This window comes from Ovis canadensis, chromosome 21 (genome assembly GCF_042477335.2).
Source record: "Ovis canadensis isolate MfBH-ARS-UI-01 breed Bighorn chromosome 21, ARS-UI_OviCan_v2, whole genome shotgun sequence".
Lineage (NCBI taxonomy): Eukaryota > Metazoa > Chordata > Mammalia > Artiodactyla > Bovidae > Ovis > Ovis canadensis.
The window spans coordinates 54,645,718-54,671,655 of NC_091265.1; the positions used below are offsets into that span (position 1 = coordinate 54,645,718).

General features: G+C 43.1%; 1 protein-coding gene across 1 annotated transcript; it reads right to left on the reverse strand.

Moving 5' to 3' along the window:
• Window positions 1-13,891: 13,891 nt before the first annotated feature.
• LOC138426435 (pregnancy-associated glycoprotein 4-like) lies at window positions 13,892-22,797 on the reverse strand. Its single transcript, XM_069564995.2, has 9 exons — window positions 22,740-22,797; window positions 21,524-21,674; window positions 20,442-20,559; window positions 20,225-20,343; window positions 18,831-19,024; window positions 17,790-17,906; window positions 15,959-16,100; window positions 15,773-15,871; window positions 13,892-14,059 (listed from the first exon to the last, which is right to left on the reverse strand). The coding sequence occupies exons 1-9, from the start codon at window positions 22,790-22,792 to the stop codon at window positions 13,910-13,912; spliced, it is 1,143 nt and encodes a 380-aa protein (XP_069421096.2). The 5' UTR covers window positions 22,793-22,797; the 3' UTR covers window positions 13,892-13,909.
• Between the last annotated feature and the right edge of the window lie 3,141 nt (window positions 22,798-25,938).

The following is a 25,938-nucleotide window of genomic DNA, read 5'->3' on the forward strand; positions in this document are numbered from 1 at the left end:
GTAATGTCTCTGGTTTTGAATATACTATCTAGATTGGTCATAACTTTTCTTCCAAGGAGTAAGCGTCTTTTAATTTCATGGCTGCAATCACCATCTACAGTGATTTTGGAGCCCCCCAAAATAAAGTCTGTCACTGTTTCCACTGTTTCCCCATCTATTTCCCATGAAGTGATGGGACCGGATGTCATGATCTTCGTTTTCTGAATGTTGAGTTTTAAACCAACTTTTTCACTCTCCTCTTTCACTTTCATCAAGGGGCTTTTTAGTTCCTCTTCATTTTCTGCCATAAGGGTGGTGTCATCTGCATATTTGAGGTTATTGATATTTCTCCTGGCAATGGTCATCTGAATTAAATTCACCCATTCCAGTCCATTTTAGTTCGCTGACTCCTAGAATGCCGACGTTCCCTCTTGCCATCTCTTGTTTAACCACTTCAGATTTGCCTTGATTCATGGACCTGACATTCCAGATTCCTGTACAATATTGCTCTTTACAGCATCAGACCTTGCTTCTATCACCAGTCGCATCCACAGCTGGGTATTGTTTTTGCTTTGTCTCCATCCCTTCATTCTTTCTGGAGTTATTTCTCCACTGATCTCCAGTAGCATATTGGGCACCTACTGACCTGGGGAGTTCCTCTTACAGTATCCTATCATTTTTCCTTTTCATACTGTTCATGCGGTTCTAAAGCAAGAATACTGAAGTGGTTTGCCATTCCCTTCTCCAGTGGACCACATTCTGTCAGACCTCTCCACCATGACCCACCCATCTTGGGTTGCCCCACAGGAATGGCTTAGTTTCATTGAGTTAGAAAAGCCTGTGGTCCTAGTATTATTAGATTGACTAGTTTTCTGTGAGTATGGTTTCAGTGTGTCTGCCCTCTGATGCCCTCTTGCAACACCTATCATCTTACTTGGGTTTTTCTTACCTTGGGCTTGAGGTATCTCTTCACGGCTGCTCCTTACCTTAGATGAGGGGTATCTCCTCAACATTGCGCTTCCTGACCTTCAAGGTGGGATGGCTCCTCTAGGCCCTCCTGTGCTCACGCAGCCACCGCTCCTTGGATGTGGGGTAGCTCCTCCTGGCTGCCGCCCCTGGCCTCAGACACGGGGTAGCTCCTCTTGGCCGTTACTGCACCGTCTCAGCGTGGCACTCTAGGCCGCTGCCCCTGACCTCGAACGTGGGGTAGCTCCTCTCGGCTGCGCTTAGTGTGCCGGCCACAGCCACCTGTGTTTAGTGCTCGGCTGCAGCCGATGTCTGAAAGGAAGCATAAATGCAGTGGTAATGTAAATGGTACTACTATTCTATTTTTAAAAGTGTGCTTAGTTGCTCAGCTGTGTTCAACTTTGGCAACATATGGACTGTAGTCAGCCAGGCTCCTCTTGCCATGGGGATTCTCCAGATAAGAATACTGGAGTGGTTTGCTATGCCCTATCCAGGTGCTGCAAGATTAAAAATGTTTCTTTTATTGTTTGTGTTTGTTTTTTATGTATTATTTGTGTGAAAACTATCATAAAGCTATTAAACTGCAGTAACACATAGCCATTTGTCTTAGTTGGCTGTCTAAGTAACTTCCCTGGACTTATGAAGAAATTGGGATTTTTGAACACCCTTTTGAAATGTAACTTGTTCATACACAGGGGACTTACTGTCCTGCTAAGACTTGTAAGTCCAAAAGTAAGCGAATTCCCTCCAGGTCCAAGAAGTCATATTCTTGGTTGGGATTTTAGAGGAAACATGAGATTTCCATAATTCTAGGCATATCAGTCCTTCAATAGACCTTGATCATGAGAAACTAATATTAAAGTAGATATAGTCATTGTGTTTCTACACACTTCTAGAAAGTGTTGCTAACTCCTTAGTACTGCATCTTGTAATGCTGGTGACTGGATGGTAAAGTAATGTGAACAGAAATAAGGAAGGTGAGACAGGAAGGTCAGAATGTGAGGTAACAAAGACAAGGTATTTAGAAGCTGAAGAATTGAGAGAAATTTGGGACCTGAGTTGGAAAAGCAGTTTTCAAAACAAATTGGGTCATGTGGTATGTATAATCCTCACTTAAGTACTTAGAAGATCTCTACTAACCAGTCTGTCTTTTTTTTTTTTTTTTTTCCTGGAGCACAGTTCAGATCCATCCAGCTGTCTCTCATTGCTGCTGCTTCCTCCTGGCTCCTGCACTGTGCCCAGCTGTTCAGCCTAATATATTCATAAAAGGTTTGTTCTTTAAGGCAGAAACTGCTGGTTGCCTACAAAATGATCTATTCTCTGCTTCTTTTTCAAAACTGAAACTAGTTTGTTATATATCCATGAGCCCAGTAGCTACAGGACTGCATTTCCTGCCCACCCATGCTCTTGGTACAGACTTGTGACAGAGATGCAAGTAGACCTGTAAGAGGGATTTTTTGGAAGACTGCTTTCAAGGAACTGATTTAGCTGAGAGATGAGTCTCTTCCATTCCCTACCTTCTTCCTAATTGCTCCCTGGGTTTTAGTTGTGATGGCTAGAACACCTGCAGTTGTGTTGGTCAATCATGTAATGATGAAGATGGATACCACCCAAGCTCTCACTGGGCCACCTCCAGCTTTGTTTCAGTGGGAGAGAAAAATCAAGTTTATCTTGCTAAAGTTATGGTTGTTTTAGTATTTTGCAATGTGCATCCAAACTAATCCTGATACTACTATGTGTTTAATGTGATCTAGCCTTATTATTTTGTTGGGTTTAGTGAATATATTTATATATTACATTTCTCTCATTTTTTATTTAATAAATTGATTCACCAACTACAGGTATACATAAATTTTATAACTGCAAAATTATGATTATAAGCTTACTTTCCTATAAATTGTGCATTTTTATGCTTTCTTGTCTTCTTTCCTTTCTTGTTTTCTTCATATTTGTACAGCTTGGGCCATTTTCTCTCTTATAACCTCATCCATCCATATCTACAGTCCAAAATAAGCTGAAAGCTGTGTGGGGAAAACCAAAGAAGAATGAATTACAGGCACATAAATGAAGGGTGTTGGTCCTTGTTACTCATCATGAATGTTCTGTGGTAGGATCACATTCCCTTGCCCTTCTGTGTGCCCACCACTCCCAGGTTTGCTATGACCATGGGACATACTTCAACCCGTGGAATTTGAGTAGAGGTGATATGTCACTTCCAAATGGAAGTATTATTTTCTGTCCCACTAGCTGGAATGCACATGTGACAGGGGCTGGAACATCCATATTAGACCAGAGGTAAGTAGCACAGGTGGAAAATGTAACAAGAAAGAAGTGGATCTCATTTCTGTGGAGAGACCTGCACTAATAGTATAAGAAAGAGAATTAAAATTGTATTGCATTTAAGACAATGCTATTTAAGGTTTGATTACAGTAGTTGAACCTGTAAGCTAACGCTCAACAGAATAAGTGATCTTTGTTTTAGCCTTGTCTTGACATTAGAGTCTGGTATAACAAGACAAGATCTACTGATGTATACTTACAAGTGTGTTAGGTGACAGCCCTGACTTCTGGAAGCTATGGTCTAGTATGGGTTTCAGAAACTCAAACAAGAACAAAGCAACATGGCAGGACAGTTTGAAGATGCTGTAAGGATACCTGGGATGGGAACCTAAATCAGTCCTGGTCTCAGGAGGTTGCTTGAAGCAGGGACAATCCTCTATCAGTTTCCTCATAAATGGGCCATGGTGCCAAGTTTCATGTAAAAGTGATTTATTTCAAATTCCTTCCAGAGAGCTTTCCCTTTTGATCCAGTGCTTAAGATGTGCATTTGAGTGTTTGGGAAGATTGAAAATGCCCCAGGGCAACTAAGCAGGTAATCCATATCTCTTGAGCATGAGTGACCTAGGCCCTGTGATCTACATCAAGAGAAGCAAAGGATTTAAAAGCCAATGAACTGCAATTACAGAGTAGCCCTTGCTTGCTGAAAATATAGAAGTCCTGAGCAGCAATGAAGGCCTACTTCTGCTGCTAAGTCACTTCAGTCTTGTCCGACTCTGTGTGTCCCCATAGACGGCAGCCTACCAGGCTCCCCCGTCCCTGGGTTTCTCCAGGCAAGAACAGTGGAAAGGATAGTTATTTCATTCTCCAATGCATGTAAGTGAAAAGTGAAAGTGAAATTGCTCAGTCTTGCCTGATCCTTAGCGATCCCATGCACTGCAGCCTTCCAGGCTCCTCCATTCATGGGATTTTCCAGGCAAGAGTACTGGAAGGGGGTGTCATTGCCTTCTCCGCAATGAACGCCTAGTGTTGGCAAAATTTAAAAAAAAAAAAAATTAAAAAATAAAAGATTCTCCCAGAGAAATCAATGAGGTCTCAGGGGAAGCAGGACGTGAAAAAGGATTAAATCAGTCTGGGTCTGATATCATGGAAGTCATGGAGAGGGAAGCTACAGCTTGTTTTCACAGTGAACATGGGATATAAGTTGTGCCTCAAACATGTCCCAACTCATGGCTACGGAGCTGGGATTTCACTTTCCCACTAGTGCCTTCCTCTCATCCTTCAATTACCAGCCAGCTGGTGTCTCCAGCCCTTCTATTAGATCCTCCAAAGACAAATCAAAGGTGACACTGGAAGCAAAAGGCACCAAAGCTCAGGAAAATGCAACCTCAGATAATGTCCAGATCTCTGCACCCAGTCTGCATTCTCCAGCATCATATCTGAAATCCTGCAAGTCTAAAGAACTCCATGGGTCTCTATATGTAAGCATTTTTTTTTTTACATTTGGCTTTTAATTTATATAGGAGTGTAGTTGATTTACAGCACTGTATTATTTCTATGGGAAATTAATTTCCTTATACATACACATGTATCAATTGTTTCTTAGATTCTTTTCCCATACAGGATATTACAGACTATTAAGCAGAATTCCTGTGCAATACAGTAGGTCTTTGTTGATTATCTATTAAATAAAGTAGTATACATAAATTAATCTCAAATTCTCAATTTGTCCCTCTCCCACCTTCCCACACTGGCAACTATAACTATTGTTTTGATGGAGGGAAGTGTCTATAGGCACTTTTTGGATCAGGGTCTGTGCTTGTGAGAGTGGAGTGGCCAGGGAAAGCAAGCCTGAGAGAGACTCATTTGAGATGATGGTAAATGTTGAGAAGGACCTGGCCATGCAAAAAGCTGGGAGAAAAACATTGTAGATGTGGGAAGTAGCCTCTGCTAAACCAATGTAACCAAATTTAATGAATGGCTACCCTCCCACTGCCAATCTTCCTTCCATGCTTGGAACCTGGCCTACAGGTCAACCACCATGACCTCATCCCATGCTTCACTTGTGAGTTAGCAGCAATGAACCATGTCAGCCTTTCCAAGAAGGGAGAACCTGGGGTTATCACGATGCTGAACATACTCTGGACTTGTCCACAAACTGGTTATCACCATGAGAGTCAGGTGCCAGGGGCACCACCGATGCCTCTGACTATCTCCATATACTTGTTCTCAGAAGTAGAAATGCCAGGGAACTGATATGGCAAAGAAACAAGTAATGACTTTTGTTTCATCTTGCCCTGTGTGATTCCCACTGCCCTTTGACCACACTGCTTTCTGCCCAAAACTCTTTCCTCTTTTGCTTCTTCAAAGATGGCTTGTGAATAACATCAGCACCTGACTGTGAAGCCTGGTGGCTGGAACTCACCTCACAGTCAGCTGAGACCCAGAGATGTCCAGCTTTGTCCTGTGTTTCTGTCCTTTTTCTCCAACCAGATTCATAAAGCAAAGTACCTACAAAATATAAGGGTGATTGCAATTCTCTCAAGGCCTTTGAATCTCCAAGGTGTGTTTGGAGCATCAAAGTGGGAACACATCCCCTGCATCCAGGCTAGTCTCAGACCCTGACCTCGCTCAGCCAGTGGTTCCCCGAGGAAACATAAGACACATATCTAAGTTGCCAGAAAGTTGAGAAGATAAATCTTCTCACGTGAATGCAGGTTAATGTTGCCCAGTCAGCCAAGGGTCTGTCTTGTGTGAGGGAGGAGAGGGAGATCTGGGGATCTGAGTTGGGGGTGAGTCAGTCACCACCTGCATGATGACCTCCTAGGGTCACTACAGCTTGGGTTCTCTCACTGTTCCTGAAACCCAGAAGAAACAACCCTGAATATTCCATTCCTGCTGCTACATGGAGGCAGGTCTGCTGATAAAATCGGAGCCAGATTTGAGGGGCAACGTGAAAGAAACTTCCACTCTGGTGCTTTCAGACATCTGAGAGCTACCCAGCAGTGAATGCAATGGAGTTTTCTCTCATCTTTCCCTTCCTGGAAGTCTCCTAGCCTGGGAACAAGAGTTCCTGGGTCCCATGTCTTCACTAAATTACCTGCAGCTAAGATGAGTCATACAGCTCAGGGTTCAGTTTCCCATTTTTTGGGTGAGGGAAACTTGACATGCACCAGAACATTTTTTCCAGAATGAGGTTCAATGCCAATCAGTGGACAAGTGGCTCAGAGGTGGCTGTTGCTGAGGATGATGAGGTTGCCTCTGGTGGGCAGGGAGATGTAACTGTCTGGTGATGTTCATGGGTCCTGGTCTCAGGACTGAGAGCGGTAGACCACTTGGCACACAGCTGCTGTGCCATCGAGTACCTTAGAGGCCTTGTGCACTGGAACTTACCATCATTTGGATTCTGTGGGATGAGATCAGGTAATTATAAATCAGAAGTTAGCAATGGGGATTCTTGTAGATCCTCAGCAGAAACCCAAATTAGGCTGATGAATCATCTCTCCAAAAAACTCTGGGAACTAGATATACCAGGACTCTTAGACAAATTTTGTAGTATTATAAATACTATTTAAAGTAGGTCATCTTTTGGATGACCTGCCATTTGCTCTCTGGCTTAGGATGATACCCACATTTAGAGTGGAATCAAAGGGCCTCTGGGGGACGCTGTCCCTCTCCCTGTGACTCATTAGCAGTAAGTACAGCTCTCTCCCCTCCACATCTGGAGCAGGAATTCCAGCAGGAAGGACGTGACCTCCAAGTTTAAACGGAAGTCTCAAGAAAGTCTTGCCCTCATGTAGGCACTATTCTTTTTCCCAATGGTTTTTTTCCTTCTCTCCTGGGTCCTGTGCAAGCTGTCCACCTCCTGGTTACTGGGTTCTGAATTCCTTTGACCTTCTCTTGTAGATATCTAGGCAGTCAAACTTGTGGTTCCCTCCCTACCCAGGCCCAATCCCTCACCTGAAGATGGCACTAAAGAAGGGAAAACCGAGACTGGTCTTCCCAGTTTATTCTTTCTAAAAATGTCCACATTCCTTCTGCTTCCAGACCCTGTCCTGAGTCATCAACATCGCCAGCTAGATGACTCAGCTTAGGAGAGGAACGGAGATGAAGATTGGGGATGAGGGTGGTAAGGGTGTTAGGTGTGGGGGACAGTTTTCAGATGACAAGAGATGAGTTGGAGTAAGGATCATGTGGTCCTCCAACCAGTCATTCATTTAGGACCTGCCTGAATCTATTATCTTGGGCTCCTCAGGGTATCACTAAGAGAGAAACTTCAAAATGGACTTTCCATAAACTTCTTACTGCAAAATAATTTTAAACATAACAAATATAAGAAAGAAGAGTATCATGAATCATATATTTCATCATTCATCAACAATAACTATAAAACTATCTTCTTAGTCCCACAGGTTGTCATAGACTGGGGACTATGCAACATCAAGGTGGTGGCCAGTTGAGTTCCCAGTGAAGACATTCTTGACTTGCATCAGTCTTTCTCTTCTTGCTATGTTCTCACCTATGGTGGCAGAAGGGAAGGAAGAAGAAGAAGAATAAGAGAGAAAACGAAGGAGAGGCTAACCCCATCATGAGGGATCACCATAAAAATCCCATGTCAACCTGGTACATCTTTAAGTCCATACTTCTTATCACCATCACATTGGGAGTCAAGGGTGGACACAATTCAATCCATAGCAGCTATGCATAGCATAGCAGCTATCTGTTTTTACATCAACACAGACTATCATTTCATTCTCTCTTTGAAGGTTTACTCATTTTACCTGAAGTATTTTAGGTAAAAGTTGAACATTTCACCAAATGTACACAATGAATATTTGTGGTAGAATGATAGGATATGAAAAAAAATGCTCTTTTGTGCCCCATAAAATGAACATTTTATATCCAGTCCATGTGCAAATTTCCCTGATTCTCAAAAAGCAGATGTCTTTTCAGTTTTTTTAAAGAATGTAGTCATATGTTTCACTTAGTTGTTCTCCTTTAAGACAGAATAACTTTTCCTCTCCCAATTTTGATGTCATTTATTTGTTCAGAAACAGGGAGGAAGCAAGGCGGTTTGTCTTACAGAATGTCCCACTATTGGTCTTAGAGCAAAAGTCCACAATACCAGCACAGTGGGTCAGGACCAGTACCAGGCCTTGGTCTGTTAGGAACCAGACCTCCACAGACGGAGGTGAGCTGCAGTCCAGTGAGTGAAGCTTCATCTATATTACAGCTGCTCCCCATCACTCTCTCATCATTCCCAGAAGGGAAAGTCTAGCTTGTTTTCCTGGAACTGTTTGGAGTTACATAACCTATGTTTAATAGAAACAAAAATAGCTTAAGTATTGATGATTATCTTCCTTTCTCAGTGCTCAGAATGGTGAGTTGGTGTCCTAGCAGTCTATCACAGTGACAAATTACATGTTTCCTGTTAACATTTGGACACATTCGGCCAGTTTAAAATTCAATATTGAAAAACTAAGATCATGGGATCCAGCCCCATCCTTCATGGCAAATAGAAGGATAAAATGTGGAAGCACTGACATATTTCTTCATCTTAGCTTCTAAAACTGCTGTGGATGGTGCCTACAGCCATGAAATAAGAAGACATTAGCTTCTTGGCAGGAAAGCTATGAGAAAGATAAACAGTGTGTTGAGAAGCAGAAACATCATTCTGCCCAACAAACTGGTAGATGTTTGGCCTTTTCATTTGGATTCCTAAACATTCTGCCCAGTCCCCTCTGGTCTTTGAAGTCCCTCAGTTTTCTGGTCCTTCATGATTCCCGAGATTATTTTGTCCATTTCTCTACCCAGTCCTGAAATCAGCCATCTCTTTAAGATTGTCTGATAGGAAATGTATTTAGAAGCTACATGTTAAACCTCAGAATAGTCACTGTCATCAAGTTGTCACTGCTTCTAGGCTTTACAGTGTTCGGAGGAGGAAGTACACTTTTTCCTTAAAGTTAAAATAAAAGGGAATATAATTAGTTGTTGCAAACTTATGCTTTCAGTTCAATATTTAAGACAGCATTGTATATGCTATGTGTGAACCTATTTTTGTAGCCACTGAAAGGCTTACTTTAAAACAATAGTTTTAATTCTTGTCTTGCTTTTACCTGTTAACATCCATATGATTCTGTCACAATTACATAAACAATATGAGGAACAATAAGCTGTTGAATTATTGCTTCCCTCAGCTGCAATGGCAGTGCAGATGTATGGCAGCTCCAACAGCAGCCCAGAAGCGTGGCGGACAGGCATTACCCCAAGAAAAAATTAGGGGTGGCAGTCGAGAGGAGCTACCCTACTTCCAAGGTAAGGAGCAGTGGCTGTGCTTTGCTGGAGAAGCAGTGAAGAGATAACCCACATCCAAGGTAAGAGAAACCCAAGTAAGGTGGTAGATGCTGAGAGAGGGCATCAGAGGGCAGACAGACTGAAACCACATTCACAGACAACTAGCCAATCTGTCACACGGACCACAACCTTGTCTAACTCAATGAAACTAAGCCGTGCCATTTGGGGCCACCCTAGATGGATGGGTCACGGTGGAGAGGTCTGACAGAATGTGGTCCACTGGAGAAGGGAATGGCAAACCATTTCAGTATTCTTGCCTTGAGAACCCCATTAACAGTATGATAAACAAAAAGATAGGACACTGAAAAATGAACTCCCCAGGTCGATAGGTGCCCAATATGCTACTGGAGATCAGTGGAGAAATAACTCCAGAAAGAATGAAAGGATGGAGCCAAAGCAAAACAACACACAGTTGTGAGTGGGACTGGTGATAGAAGCAAGATTTGATGCTATAGAGAGCAATATTGCATAGGAACCTGGATTGTTAGGTCCATGAATCAAAGCAAATTGGAAGTGGTCAAACAGGAGATGACAAGAGTGAACATTGACATTCTAAGAATCAGCGAACTAAGATGGACTGGAATGGGTGAATTTAACTCAGATGACCATTATATCTACTACTGTGGGAAGGAATCCCTTAGAAGAAGTGGAGTAGACATCATGATCAACAAAAGAATCTGAAATGCAGTACATGGATGCAGTCTCAAAAACGGCAGTATGATCTCTGTTCATTTCCAAGGCAAACTATTCAATACAACGGTAATCCAAGTCTATGCCCCAATCAGTAAGGCTGAAGAAGCTGAAGTTCAACAGTTCTGTGAAGACCTACAAGACCTTCTAGAACTAACACCCAAAAAAGGCATAATTTTCATTTTAGGGCACTGGAATGCAAAAGTAGGAGTCAAGAAACACCAGGGGGAACACACAAATTTAGCCTTGGAGTACAGAAGGAAGCAGTGCAAAGGTGTTCTGCCAAGAGAACACACTGGTCATAGCAAACACCTTCTTCCAACAACACAAAAGAAGATTCTACACATGCACATCACCAGATGGTTGGCACCAAAATCACACTGATTATATTCTTTGCAGCCAAAGATGGAGAAGCTCTATACAGTCAGCAAAAACAAGACTGGGAGATGACGGTGGCTCAAATCATGAACTCCTTATTGCTAAATTCAGACTGAAATTGAAGAAAGTAGAGAAAAGCCCTAGACCATTTGGGTATGACCTAAATCAAATCCCTTAGGACTATACAGTGGAAGTGAGAAATTGTTTTATGGGACTAGATCTAATAGACAGAGTGCCTGATGAACGATGGACAGAGGTTCATGACATTGTACAGGAGACAGGAATCTAGACCTTCCCCTAGAAAAAGAAATGCAAAAAAGCAAACTGACTGTCTGAGGCCTGAGATAGCTGTGAAAAGAAGGGAAGCAAAAAGCAAAGGAGAAAAACAAAGATATACCTATTTGAATGCAGAGTTGGAAAGAATAGCAAAGAGAGATAAGAAAGCCTTCCTCAGCGATCAATGCAAAAAAATATAGGAAAATCAATAGAATGGGAAAGACTAGAGATCTCTTCAAGAAAAGTAGAGATACCAAGGGAATATTTCATGAAAGATGAGCTCAATAAAGGACAGAAATGGTATGTGCCTAACCGAAGCAGAAGATATTAAGAAGAAAGGGCAAGAATACACAGAAGAACAGTGCAAAAAAGATCTTCATGACCCAGATAATCACAATGGTGTGATCACTCACCTAGAGCCAGACATCCTGGAATGTGAAGTCAAATGTGCCTCAGGAAGCATCACTGCGAACAAAGCTAGTGGACTTGATGGAATTACAGTTAAGCTATTTCAAATACTGAAAGATGATGCTGTGAAAGTGCTGCACTCAAAATGCCAGCATAATTGGAAAACTCAGCAGTGGTCACAGGATGAACAAGGTCAGTTTTCATTGTAATCACAAAGAAAGGCAGTGCCAAACAATTCTCAAACTACAGCACAATTGCACTCATCTCACAAGCTAGTAAAGTAATGCTTAAAATTCTCCAAGCCAGTCTTTAGCAATACGTGAACCATGAACTTCCACATGATCAAGCTGGTTTTAGAAAAGGCAGAGGAACCACAGATCATATTGCCGACATCTGATGGATTATGAAAAAAGCAAGATATTGCAGGAAAACACCTAATTCTGCTCTACTAACTATGCCAAAGCCTTTGACTGTGTGGATCAGAATAAAATGTGGAACATTCTTAAAGAGATGGGAATACCAGACCACCTGACCTGCCTCTTGAGAAACCTGTCATGAAGCAACAGTTAGAACTAGACATGGAACAACAAACTGGTTCCAAAAGGAAAGGAGTATGTCAAGGCTATATATTATCACCCTGCTTATTTAAATTATATGCAGAGTACATCATGAAAGTGTGGGCTGGAGGAAGCACAGGCTGGAATCAAGATTGCTGGGAGAAATATCAATAGCCTCAGATACGCACATGACACCACACTATTGCAGAAAGTGAAGAACAATAAAGTACCTCTTGATGAAGGTGAAACAGGAGAGTTAAAAGTTGGCTTAAAGCTCAAATTTAGAAAACTAAGATCATGGCATCTGGTCCCATCACTGCATGGCCAATAGATGGGGAAATGGTGGACACAGTGATTGACCTCATTTTTCTGGGCTCCAAAATCACTGCAGATGGTGATTGCAGCCATGAAATTAAAAGAAGTTTACACCTTGGAAGGAAAGGTGAGACCAATCTAGACAGCATATTGAAAAGCAGAGACATTACTATGTCAACAAAGGTCTGTATAGTCAAGGCTAAGGTTTTTCCAGGGGTCATGTATGGAGATGTGAGATGTGAGATTTGGACCATAAAGAAAGCTGAGCCCCGAAGAATTGATGCTTCTGAATGGTGGTGTTGAAGAAGACTCTTATGTGTCCCTTGCACTGAAATGAGATGCAACCAGCCCATCCTAAAGGAAATCAGTCCTGAATGTTCACTGGAAAGGACTGATGTTGAAGCTGAAACTGCAATACTTGGCCATTTGATGTATACAACAAGGAGATCAAACCAGTAAATCTGAAAGAAAATCAACCTGTGACCCCTGCTGACTCAGCTGAGGCATCTACTGAGGGCCTCCAGGTGGAAAGAATGGATTCTTCCACTGCAAAAGAGCCTAATCATGGTAGTTCCAAGCAAACAGTTTGTAGCTCCACTCCTGGAGGAAGCTCACAAAGTCTGAATGCTCTGTGTACCCTGGGTTCCATGATACATGCGTTGCATTCTCCCCAACAGCACTGGAGGCCAAGGAAGGGGTATTCTGGGCCCTAGAGGAGGGGGATGGCTCAGGGATCCACTGGGGCCACCACTTACCATGTAGGACTGGAAAGGACAGAGCAGGCATATGTGACAGAGAGCTGGTGACTGGGATGTGGGAAGAAGAGGGAATCAGCTCTGCATGAAATACCTCACCCAACATCCACTGAAGGAGAAGCCCAATGATAAGTGCATCTTAGATGGGATGTAGAGAGTCTATTTCATTACCCTTCTGAATGAAGAGGTGGTGGGGTTGGTGGTTCATCACAAACTCTTCCAAGGCCTAGACCATCCCCCAGTCACTATCCTTGGGGCCTGCCTCTCCCCAGCTTCAGTAACGTAATTCTGAAGGAAATTAACAATCATGTGTGCTGCTGAGTCAGGGCCAAAGACCATGTGAAGCCAGTCATAAGACCCTATGTCCCTGCCAGGATGGCTGATCCAGGGCTGTACATGTGAAATGAGGTGGGTAATTCAGAGAACACCCTTTAACTCTGATGTCTGCAATCTTTTTTCCTTACTAGGTGATGCCTTCAGGATTTAAAACCCTAGGGCAGGTAGCTTGAACTCCCTCACTAGGTGTAGAAGCCTTAAGGAAAAATTTGCCGGGCTAAGACCATCAAAGTAGACCAAAGGGAAATAGCGAGGGTGAGAGAGATTTGATGACTTCTGATTTTTGGCTCCAGTCACTCAGATCTTTGTATTTGCTCTGAGTCTTGTATCCTAGATTCCCAGAATCACTTTAATGAGTCTACCCTTTCCTTGAAGCTATTTGGAATAGGGATCCTCTCAATTTTGATTCAGACTTGGTTCTAGATCCTTCACTTCCAGACACAAACAGAAGCAACATTTCTTTCAACACCATTAAGAGTGAAACCCTTTATTCTTTACTGAGAATAGTGTGTACAAAACACCAAATACAGTTCACCAGCATCCTGGGCAGGAGTGCTCCAAGTGTGAGTGTGTGTGTGTTAGGAATGGCCTTACTGATTCCTGAACCTCTCCAAGCATTTACACTGCTGGTGCCAGGCCAATCCTGTCATTTCCTCTATCAAAAACCGAGAAATACAGCCTCAGGAAGGGTTCACCCAGGACCCAGGACTCTGTAGATGTCCTCACAGTTTTCTTTTTAAAGTTGGTATAGCAGCGGCCTCTAGAATCCTGGGGAAGTCAGAGACACACACCAGTCAGCATGAGCCCTTACCGGTAACTCCCCCCAATATCCAGCAAATTTTTTTTTAATTTCCCTCTTTTGGTAAGTATCAAGGGGTTTTCTCAGCAGCAGGGGATATGAGAGTTCATCCAGAACCAAAGAGGGCCAAGACATCAGGTTGTCATGAGGAAGGGTGTGGTGGATGGAGGACTGGGAGTTGGGGAAACAGAGGAATGAAAAACAACAAAGTCCTATTGTAGAGCGTCAGGAACTATATTTAATATTCAGTGATATACCACATGAAAAATAATAAGAAAAAAATATATTTTTATGAGTATAACTGAGTCACATTTTTGTGCAGCAAATCTTAATGCAACACTGAAGATTAGACACACTTCAATATAATTTATTTCAAAAAGAACAAGTGTGTCCATAGTTCTCCTCATTCCCTGATTCTTTCCTTCTGACTCCTGCTCCTTATTTTCTCTGCAGAGAATGCTGGTTCTCCTCCTACATCCCCACAATCTGTACTTTATTAAAAAACACACACACACAAAAAAAAACAACTTTATTTTGTATTGGAGTATAGCTGATTAACAATATTCTGAGTTTCAGGTGGACAGTAAAGGGACTCAACAGTATGTGTCTGAGTATCCTTGTCCCAAAGACACCTCTCCCATCCACACTGTCATATAACTGAGTGGAGTTCCCTGTGCTACAAAGTAACTCGATGTTGCTTATCCCTCTTAAATAGAGCAGTGCCCACAACACTTTCTTAAACCCTTAACTCAGGAACTCTGAGAAGCCTCCTTCGGCCCACACTCACCCTGTTTGACCACTCCAGGGTTGGGTGGGTAACATACTCTGGTTCCCCATCCCCACTGGTCAGTCTGTAGACCTCATCACCCCTAGTAAGTCCCCAGTGCCTTAGTGCAGAGTACCTTGAGATGTCATTTGCAAAGAATCCAGTGCACTTTTGCCTAGAACAAAGCAACCCTCAAAATGCCTCAAAGAGTTTGTCATTTTAGAATTCCTGAAATTCCCTCTCTTCTTCAAAGCCTTCTTTGAGTCCATCAGCATGCTCTGAACTCTCTCAGGGAGCTGACATGAAACCTCCACCCTGTGCCAGGGCTGAGCAGTCACTGTGCACCCTTTATTCACCTTAGTATCCAACCTCCCCACTGAGGGGTCATGTTCGGGTACCCCAACTGACAAAGGAGGCACCAGTTCAGAGCAATGGGAAGATGGAACCAAGGACTAGGCTGACCATGTAATTTATCATTCAAACCAGAAATATCTTGAGATGTAAGGCAGACTGTTAACTTATGTTGGGACTTCACACTTGGACTGTCCCCCGCCATTTTTCTTGTAACATGGCCTATTTCAGGGACTACTAGAGCTGAATTTCATGTTCATGCACCTAAGGGTTAAGATTGAATTCAAGCTCTTTTAGGACTAAGGACCTTAATGTTCCCCTATCCCTGACTCCCACCATGCCATATGGTGTGGTATTTCCACATTTATTTCAGGAAAATCAGTGCCCCCAACAGCCCTTTACTCACAAGTGATTGGTACTGTGGGAGGCACTGGCCCAGCCACAGGGATCAGCAGCATCTGAAATGGTGTGACATGGCCTCCAGAGGGTGCCCTCCTCCCAGCAGCAGCCCAAGGGTTCCTGCAAGCTCCAGTTTGAGAACCAACCCTCAGTATTGTCCCCTCACCTTGAGGATGTAGGCTCGACCTGGCACTGGGTAGTTGATGCCATTGATGGTGAAGATAATAGAGGGCAGAGTATTGACCGCAGAACATGGAACATAGTGCTGTTAGAGAGAGAGGATGAGAGGTTGGCCCTGGAGATCTTTGTTGTGTGTGGAAACAGGGAGTGACCCAGGGGCGTGAGCCTTCACCATGGATCCCTGTGGCATGGTGCCTATCAGCTTCTGTACGTTATCGATCAGTCTTCCTGGGCCTTGGATATGTGATGAACCGGTGTCCAAAAGGGCCGTGCAGCCATCATAACAAGCAATAACCTCTCTTTTCATGGTGATGCTGAGAGACAATGGAAGAAAGCGGGCATCAAGGTCACTCTGAGTCTCCCCAGAATTGTCCCCTTCCTGACTGTCTCCTAAACAGCACTTTGTCTCTTGCTCTCTTTTACCTTGCTCTCAACACAGCTCTTTTCCTGATATCCTCAAATGTAGTACTTGAATACACGAAGATCTTTTGTACCTTGACGCAAGCTAGTCTTCCTTCCTAGAAGACTCCACTTCCCTTTCACTAGCAAATTTCTTCTCATCTTCCTGATTCCACCTTAATTGTATTGTTTTCGGGAAGTCTTTCCCCTAGTGTTTATCAGTCTCCTGTCTTGGTCACTCTCTGTAGACCCTTCCTCATGACTGTTGCTGCTGGTGCTGCTGCTAAATCACTTCAGTCATGTCCGACTCTTTGTGACCTCACAGAGAGCAGCCCACCAGGCTCTGCTGTCCCTGGGATTTTCCAGGCAAAGTACTTTAGTGGGTTGCCATTGCCTTCTCCTCCTCATGTCTAGCATGTACCAAAATCACAATTCACTATCTGGGCTAGTCACTTCATGTACATCTGCCTTCTTAAATGTGAGGGCGAGTTTTATTCTCCTTGCCTCCCTAAGGTGCCTGGCACACAGTAGATGCCCAATACTTTTCTTTTCAATGATTGAATGAAGACTGAGAAAACAATAAGAAATCTCCAGAGAGCTCTATCTGGTGGGGAACAAATAATGGGTCACAAACAGAGTGAAGATGGAGATTCATAGGGGCAGCAGATTCTCATAGTAGAGGGAGAAAGGGGCTCCTCTGGGAGAGAGTGTCTCCCAGCACTGCTCCTACAATCAGCTCAGACCCTGAGACTCTGGCCAGGAAATAGATGACTAGCCCACAAAAACTCCAAAGTAGAGGTCAGCTTTTGTCTGAGGATATCAAACAGAATCCTGTCAATTATGCCTCTTGTCCTCAGGTCACTCCTGGATCCCACATTCCTGATTCTCTCTTATAGCCCCTGCCTCACTGTGTGCCCATGAACATGGTGGTGCATTTTGTATTAGTTGCTTTCACGTCTTAAGACTGCAGCCAACCTCTTTCCACTGCTGGGTAGCTGCTCCCTAAGCAAACCAGTTTTCCCCATTTTCTCAGGACTGTCCCTGTTTTTAAAATGACATTTATCTGTACTGAGAACTTCCTATATCCTAAGTAGCCCTAGACAGTTGGTCATCTTATCATAACTCTGTTCAGGCTAGTTAAATTCTCCCTGATCCTCTGTTCTCCATACTGTAGAGTCCTCTAAACATGTCCCCCCCCCCACCCCGGAAGGGCAGTGGGTGCAGCCCTCTCCCAGCTGCACAGACTTCTCTGGACCATTTTAGGACCCTGGTTAAAGCCTTGCTCAGAAGGCCTGGGTATTATGAACCCACGGGTTGTTTGTGTATTTATGTACTTGTGTGTTTGTTTGTATGTGTGTTTGTATGTGTCTCTGTGTGTGCTTGTGTGTCTCTGACTAGCGATGCATGTTTTTATGTGTCTCTGTGTTGGTTTATATGTGTTTGCTTGTATGTTTCCAAGTGTCTGTGTGGCTATCTGTGTCGTTATTGCTGGTGTATATGTCTGTGTGACTGTATGTCTAAGAATGCATTTATGTGTGTCTGCCTGTGTCCATGTACATTAGTGGGAGCATCACTTAGGCTGACCCTCAGAGGGAGAGGTTTACCTGTCCACACGTACACTCCAGTCGCCTGCTTTGATCAATGGTACCCAGTTGAGCTCTCCCTTGTAGTAGCTGTGGTCCACACCACCAAACATCACTACACTGCCCTCCTGCACATCTCTGTAGAAAGAAGTGAGGGGAGTATCCTTGGAGGACAGTAACAACAGCACTGTGTGAGAGCTGTGATGGTCCACCCATTAATGCCCTAATAAGGTCCCCATGTGCAGATGCAGAAATAGCATCTAGGAGAGATAGAGATCCAGACTGAGGTCTGTTGCTGTCTCATGAGTGGCACAGAGGATGTTAGAAGCTGAATCACTTGTCTGAGCTCCACCCACTATGTCTTCTGAAGACACCTTGGACCTTCAGGGACCTGAGTGCTCAGACACTCTCAGAGGAGAGGGTGCTGAAGTGTTTCGGCTTTCCCCTTGTCCAGATTGTCATTTTTCAGGACAATCAAGGCCTGGGGGTTCTAAGGGTGTGGGTTCAGGTCACCCAGAGTTGGCTCCACTGGCCTGTGACCTCCACTGTCCAAAGGACCCCACATTCAGAAAGGACCCCACCTCTGAACTCCCTGTTTATAAATGCCTAATATTTCTTGAACAAAAGGGTTCCACAGTTTTGTGTCCCACACTTTCATTTCTCAGTGGCTTCACAAATTGGATAGCTGATCCTGGGCTCCCTTTTAAATGCTAATGAGGAAGGAAAGATATCCACCATCCTTTTCCTTCCTTCCTTAACAAATTCATAATCAAATCATAATGCTTTTTCCTCCAAATTGTTTCCGGTTGCCTTCCTTTTGCCTCCTTCCTATCTCACCCCCCTAGACCAAGTTCCTGGTCTTGAGCCCAGGAGTAGGTTCGTGTTCCAATAAAATTTTATTTATAAAAGCAAGTGATGAAGCCAGGTAGGGCCCTGGGGCCATAGTTATCCTTGGATATTTTTCTCTCAGGATACTTCTTTATCAAGTGTTCAATAATTTTTATGCAACTGAAAGCATCTTACAGCTAATTTGGAGAAAGGAATTGTCCATCTCAGACTTACTTGCTCAAGTAGAAGGCAAAAACAGGCTCAGAAATGGCACCTTCATTCTTCAGCTTGTCAAAGATGGGGATGGTTTTCGAGAAGGATAGGTTGGGGTAGTTCAAGCCCAAGACACCATCAAATTGTCTGTGCTCAAAACCAGATTCCACCACGCTTAGACCGAATGGCTGGTCAGTACTTACAAGGTCCCCAATCTGTGGGAGAGAAGAGTGTTCCCACCTACAGATACGTGAAGTGAGGCTAGGACTGGGCTGGACTGTATTTCCATTAGATCCTCAGAGAAGAATTGAGGCTGGGCTCTGTCTTTGGTTGCCCACAAACGGGTAGAGAAACATAGAAGGGGAATTTGGGTTCCATTTGAGAGAAGCTATGAATTCTAAATTATCTGCCCCTCTGAAAAACACCACCTGAGTGAGTTAAATTGGCCTCATGGCTTCTGTACAGGTGGGGCAACCAAGATTCAGGACAGGTCCCATTGGTGCCACCTTATGGACAAAACAATTCCGAGCTAGATAACCTTCTCTTTGGCATTACTGTGACCTAATGACAGGAATGGACTGAATTTTCTGTAAGGTACTGTGTATTCTTCATCTGTCCAGGAAGACAGTAGCCGAAAACACAATCTTGCTTGCAGGGTTCTATGAAATTACTGCCTGGGGAATTCACTTTTGCGGATATGCGTATATTTCTGTGAGTGTGTATGAAAGAGAAAGAGAGAGGGGGGAACTACTCAAGTATTTTGGGGAAAGCAAGCCATAGATTTGTTAGACTCTCAAGGGTCCTCTAGAGTGAGAACTCATTTATAAAGCCCCTTGATTTCTCAGGCCTCCAGTTTCCCACTCCTGATACATGAAGTCCTTGACTTCATGCCTCCAGGGTCCCCAGATCTGTTTCATCCTGTCCCCAAACACCCCACAGCAACTTCAGGCCTGAAAAGCCAGCCTAACTCCACCTTTTATCACCTGTGTGCTCTCAGCAATGCCCTTGCTGTCTCGTCCTCAGTTACCTCATATGTCTCATGACCTAATCAGAGTAACTGCTTTGTGAGGTTGTTGCAGAATTAAACCAGTTATCACCTGAAAGTTGCTGGAACAGTCTGTTAATATAAATGTAGGTGCTTTTATCCCTCCTCGCTCTGAGCCAAATGAACCTTGAACTGCTCATGGCACAGGAGCTGCAAGTCCACAGCTCAAGCCACTCTCTGGGTTAGCTAATTTTGTTTGTTTGTGTGTCACCATGGGCACTGCCACTCCAGAGACGTGACCCTGTGGATAAGATGGCCAAATTTTATGTGAGTTAGACTAGGAAGGGTCTTGCCAGATGGTCCTGCATCTGTTTTGTAAGTAATGGTCACCTCATATCCAGTCCTGACTCAGCATTTGTTACACTGTTACCCGAACTGTGTCATGAACAACAACTCCTTTCATTTTCCCAGCTCCATACATGATCCCGAATGTCTTATTGGCAAGCCGGAAGGTGGAAGACTGGCGATGTCTGAACCTAACACGTGTAGCTGCAGACACAAGAGATGGGTGTCATCAGGTGCCAAGGGTGGAAACAGGGTGGCAGGGTAAGTGAAAGATGGTCCGGGTAGGATGTGTCTGTACTCACAACAGGTTGAGCTGTTGCAAAAGATGGAGGGCACCCACAAGTCAGATGAAGCTGTGTCAAAGACAACCTGGAATTCCTGAGGAGGTGTTCCAATGGTGATGTTACCCACGTAGAATATCTACAGGGAGAATGAGGGAGTGGGTTAGTGCAGAACTGGCTATCCTCTATTCCCAAACTGATGCCTCCCTCTGGGTATCATATGTCTTGAGAATACTTTCTAACCACCGTGTAGCTCACAGACTTTGGTCACAGAGGTATCTGTATTTGATATATTTTTCCTGTGCTACATTGTATGCAAGATATGAATTCTATGACCAGACGTTGAAGTGGTACCTCCTTCATGGGAAGCCCAGAGGCATAACCACTGGGCCTCCAGGACTGCTGGACACTCAGGGAAGTCCTGGTGCCTTCATTTGAGGAGCTCTGTAGTCTCTTCAAGTTTCACATCCCCTTCTCCACGAGGTCCTTCTTGATCAACTCCAACCACTCCCTCTAAACTCAGACCGCATCCAATCAACACCACGCTGGTGACCCTTTCAATTGACATGTATTTTTTCTTTGCCTATCTCTCAGGCTGTTACGGGCATTCTTGAAGACAAAATAAGCCCTTTTCTAATCTAAAAACAATAAGCATTGTGTTAGACTCTTATGACCATACACAAAATACAGGTTCAGTAACTTTTTCCTGCTGTCATTCTTGCATCTGTGGAAACTGAATTCCTCTACCTGGGGATTAACAATTGCTTTGCAGTTGGTTCTACCTTTTGATCAGTGATGGCTCACTCTCATCAATAACTGACTGGCTCAGTTCGTTCAGAAGGAACAATTGCCCTCAAACTAATGACACATTTTTGACACAGAAATGGATATTTACCTGCCACCTGGTAATTGACAGGCCCAGTCACAAAGACCAATTGAGGATGAGAGTGCCTTCTCCTCTGGCTGGGGTCCCTGTTTTCCATTGTCTCAGCCTCCTGCAGGAACCCCAAACCCAACATCCCTCCTAGCAACTCCAGATGAACTCCATGCTAAGCTAGTGAACCAGCGGGCACTGTGGAGCAATATCCTCCCGAAATACTCACATCTTTCATGTTTCTCAATGGGAGAATAGTTACATTTGAATCACGAAAAGAAATCTGGGGCAGTCTATGAGGATACTCCTTCAAGACATTGTTCAGCATGTTATTTCCACTGAGGGTTTTTCTCATGGTCTTCAATCTCCTTAGAGGTACTCTTTCACCAAGCATTTGACAAAGAAAACAAACAAGATGCTACAATTAACTGTTAGTGTTAATGTATAACTGTCATTTTAATGGCCCTGTGTGTTTTCTAATCATTTTTATGCCGCAGATTATTATCAGAGTTTTATGCATATACCATGGCAAAGACATAGATTTGAATACAGATTCTTTTCTGCAATCTTGGGTAAGCCATATGACCTTGTGGTGTCTCAGTGTCCCCTTCGGCAAAATGGTGGAATGTAACAATACAAACCCTCCAAATAGAATATCTTGGGGATAAGTGAAGTGATGGATATAAGGTACCTGGTAAAAAGGAAGTCTCAACAATGACAGCCATTAACATTGCTGTTGTCATCCCACTCATTCCTCCGCAAAGAATCTCAAGGAAGGACATAGAAGGGGACTCTTATTGTCTTTTACAATGGAGCAATTTGAAATGCAAGAGGTTTCTGAGTTGGCTGTGGTCACACTGCTTGTCAGATATAAGATAGTGTATCTTTCTCCAAGTTGAAAATGAAGAGTGATTTGAAAGAATCCAAGATATAGGGAACAAGGAAGGGAAATTCAGAGGCTTGAGAAGGAAGTAAAAGTCAAATGAAAAATTAAAAAGAAAACAAAACAAAGAGAAATAGACTCCCAGTGACTTCCAAAGTGATGGAGAGACAAATGACAGTGATACAGAGATGCAGACATAGGCATATACACACTGAAATTGACAGGGAAAAAAGAGGACATGTTAAACAAAATTTAGAAAAGTGCTATTCCACAGAACCAGATTAACATCTGCATAGACTGTGCACTGAACAGTTGCAAGGAGTTGCATTTTCAACAGGTCATGACATGACTGGACCCCAAATGTTGTGCAACCCAAATTTACACCAAGACCTTGGGATCCACAGTTCCTACATCAAGTTACTTATCAATAAGTAAGAGTTGAACTTTAAGACACTTAGGGAAATATTCCATTTCCTTCTAAACCTGATGGGTGAAAGAATAATCGGATGAAAATAAAAATCCAATAAAGGAATATGATGTGACATACAGTCCCAGTACTTACTTGACTATGCACTCTGAGAAGGCCACCAGCCCAAAGAGCACAAGCCACTTCATGCTTCTTTCCTGCCTCCAAGTACTCAGGGAAGTTTGAGTTCTTAGCATGTAGTGGTGACCGGGAGCCCCAGTTATATATGCTCTGACCTACCTTAGTTTTCCCCTTCAGGCCACTAAAAGATCTGAAAAAACTACAAAGTTCTCGATAAAAACTACCTTCATCCATGTCCTTGATGAAAGGACTTTGAAGCTTTTCAGAATACAGAGAATCTCTTCCTTGAATCTTAGCTGGAAAATCAAACTGATCTGCATGGACATCTAAAAAGATGGAGAACCTTACCTACTTGGAGAAAAAACTGCTAAGAACATCATGAAAATGGATAATAGAGGCCATGCTCGACGTGTGTGGTTTCATGTCATCTTCCTAGCCACTTCATAAGATATGCATTGCTGTCTTCTTGGGAGAGGAGATTGCTAGGATGATAAGTTGTCAAAAGGCAAAGTGAAGACTTCAGTGACAGCCCAAGGACATACAACTGGCTTTAGGTAGTGGGTCTAATGGCAGACATAGGGGCACCTATGATGCCAGGGTGCATCAAAGATTTAGGGTAGACCAGTATTTCCATTACATGGTTTCAGTATTGGGAGAAATGTCATATGCATCCACAAGATGTTTTATATCATCCAACAACTGTACAAGGAAAAACTGTGTGTTAGGTTCTGGGTTAAAGGCTTCAAAGTCAAAGTTGATCAAGAAAAAAAGGAGTCTTTATCTTAAGAGAGCTTGCAGTCTAGTTCTCACAAACTCATGGCCCCAGGAGGCAGGAGATATGATACTAGGACTAGGTGGCCATGTTGGAATCTGGCCAGCACAGGCCTTACCTATGGGAGCAGCCTTTCCTCCACTTCACTCGTGCTGGAAAGCAGGCCAGTTGGCCATGTTTTCAAGAGAATCAGAAGTTTGGATATTTATGTACAAGCTACTGATTTTAATGTTAGCATCTAATTTTATTTTCCAGAAAGTAAGTGGGAACAATATCTCCACAGCAATGTGCTGGAATCAGCCTTCAGTCTCTGCAGTTTTTTGTTTACTGCCTAGAGTTGGGAGTGCAGTGGGGACAGAGAGTAATTGAATACATGTTGGTTGATTTTAAAAGAGACTGACTGCATACTAAACACGCTGACTCATTGGAAAAGACCCTGATATTAGGAAAGATTGAATGCAAGAGGAGAAGTGGAAGACAGAGGACGAGATGGTTGGATAGCATCACCAAGTCGATGGACATGAGCTTGAGAAAGCGCTGGGAGTGATGCATAGGGACACCTGGCATGTTGCAGTCTATGGCGTTGCAAAGAGACAGACACAACTGAAGGACTGAACTGAACTGAACAAATTGAGAACAAAGACTAACAAATCTAATCGCATCAAGTTGTTGACTAGCTACGTATAACAATACATTACTTAAGTGACTTTAAAATTCAGACTTATGACTCTACATTCAGAGTGGAATATCTTCTAAGGAAAAACAAAAATCATGCCCATCAAAACAAAACCAAAACAAAAAAAAAAAAAAAAAAGAAAAGAAAAGAAAAAAAGGAAAGAATTCTGACACTATATGCAACAACTTCAATTCAATTCAGTTCCTCAGTCATGTTCAACTCTTATGAGTCCATGAACAGCAGCACACAAGGCCTCTTTGCCCACAACCAACTCCCAGAGTCCACACATATTCATGTCCCTTGAGTTGGTGATGCCATTCAACCGTCTCATTCTCTGTCATCCCCTTCTCCTCCTGCCTTCAATCTTTACCAACATCAGAACCTTTTCAAATGAGTAAGCTTTTTGCATCAAGTGGCCAAGTATTGGTGTTTCAGCTTCAGCATCAGTCCTTCCAGTGAACATTCAGGACTGATTTCATTTAGGATGGACAGGTTGCATCTCCTTGCAGTCCAAGGGACACTCAAGAGTCTTCCCCAACACCACAGTTCAAAAGCATCAATTCTTCAGGGCTCAGCTTTCTTTATAGTCCAAATCTCACATCCATACATGACCACTGGAAAAAACATAGCCTTGACTACACGGACCTTTGTTGACATAGTAACATCTCTGCTTTTCAATATGCTGTCTAGATTAGTCTCAACTTTGCTTCCAAGGTGTAAACATCTATTAATTATATGCTGCAACCAACATCTGCAGTGATTTTGAAGCCCAGAAAAATCAAGTCAACCACTGTCTCCACTGTTTCCCCATCTGTTGGCCAAGAAGTGATGGGACCACATGCCATGATCTTACTTTTCTAAATGTTGAGCTTTAAGCCAAATTTTAACTCTCCTCTTTCACCTTCATCAAGAGGTACTTTATTCTTCTTCACCTTATGCAACAGGGTCGTGTTATCTGAATATTGGAGGCTATTGATATTTCTCCCGGCAATCTTAATTCCAGCCTGTGCTTCCTCTAGCCCAGCCTTTTCACGATGTACTCTGTATATAAGCTAAATAAGCAGCATAACAATATATAGCCTTGATGTAGTCCTTTCCTGTGTGGAACCAGTCTGTTGTTCCGTGTCCAGTTCTAACTTCTGCTTCCTGATCTGCATACAGGTTTCTCAAGAGGCCATTCAGGTGGTCTAGTATTCCCATTTCTTTAAGAATTTTCCAGATTTTATTGTGATCCAAAAAGTCAAAACCTTTGGCATAGTCAGTAGAGCAGAAGTAGGTGTTTTCCTGGAATTTCTTGCTTTTTTGATAATCCATTAGATGGTGGCAATATGATCTCTGGTTCCTCGACCTTTTGTAAAAACCAGCTTGATCAACTGGAAGTTCATGATTCACATATTACTGAAGCCTGGCTTGGAGAATTTTGAGCATTACTTTACTAGCGTGTGAGATGATTGCAATTGTGTGGCAGTTAGAGTAATCTTTGGCACTGTCTTTCTTTAGGATTCCAATGAAAACTGACCTTGTCCAGTCCTGTGGCCACTATTGAGTTTTCCAAATTGCTGGCATATTGAGTGCAGCATTTTCACAGCATCATCTTTCAGGATTTGCAAAAGCTCAACTGGAATTCCATCACCTCCACTAGCTTTGTTAGTAGTGATGGTTCCTAAGGCCCATTGACTTCACATTCTAGGATGTCTAGCTCTAGGTGAGTGATCACACCATCATGATTATCTGGGTCGTGGAGATCTTTTTGTACAGTTCCTCTG

Excerpts from the sequence above, each read along its gene's own strand:
- LOC138426435 (XM_069564995.2), bottom strand. The coding sequence starts at position 22,792 with ATGAAGTGGCTTGTGCTCTTTGGGCTGGTGGCCTTCTCAGAGTGCATA. Across the intron at positions 20,560-21,523 it reads CATTGAGAAACATGAAAGAT|ATATTCTACGTGGGTAACAT; the intron begins GTGAGTATTTCG and ends TTCTCCCTGTAG. Across the intron at positions 16,101-17,789 it reads TGGAGTGTACGTGTGGACAG|CATCACCATGAAAAGAGAGG; the intron begins GTAAACCTCTCC and ends ATTGTCTCTCAG.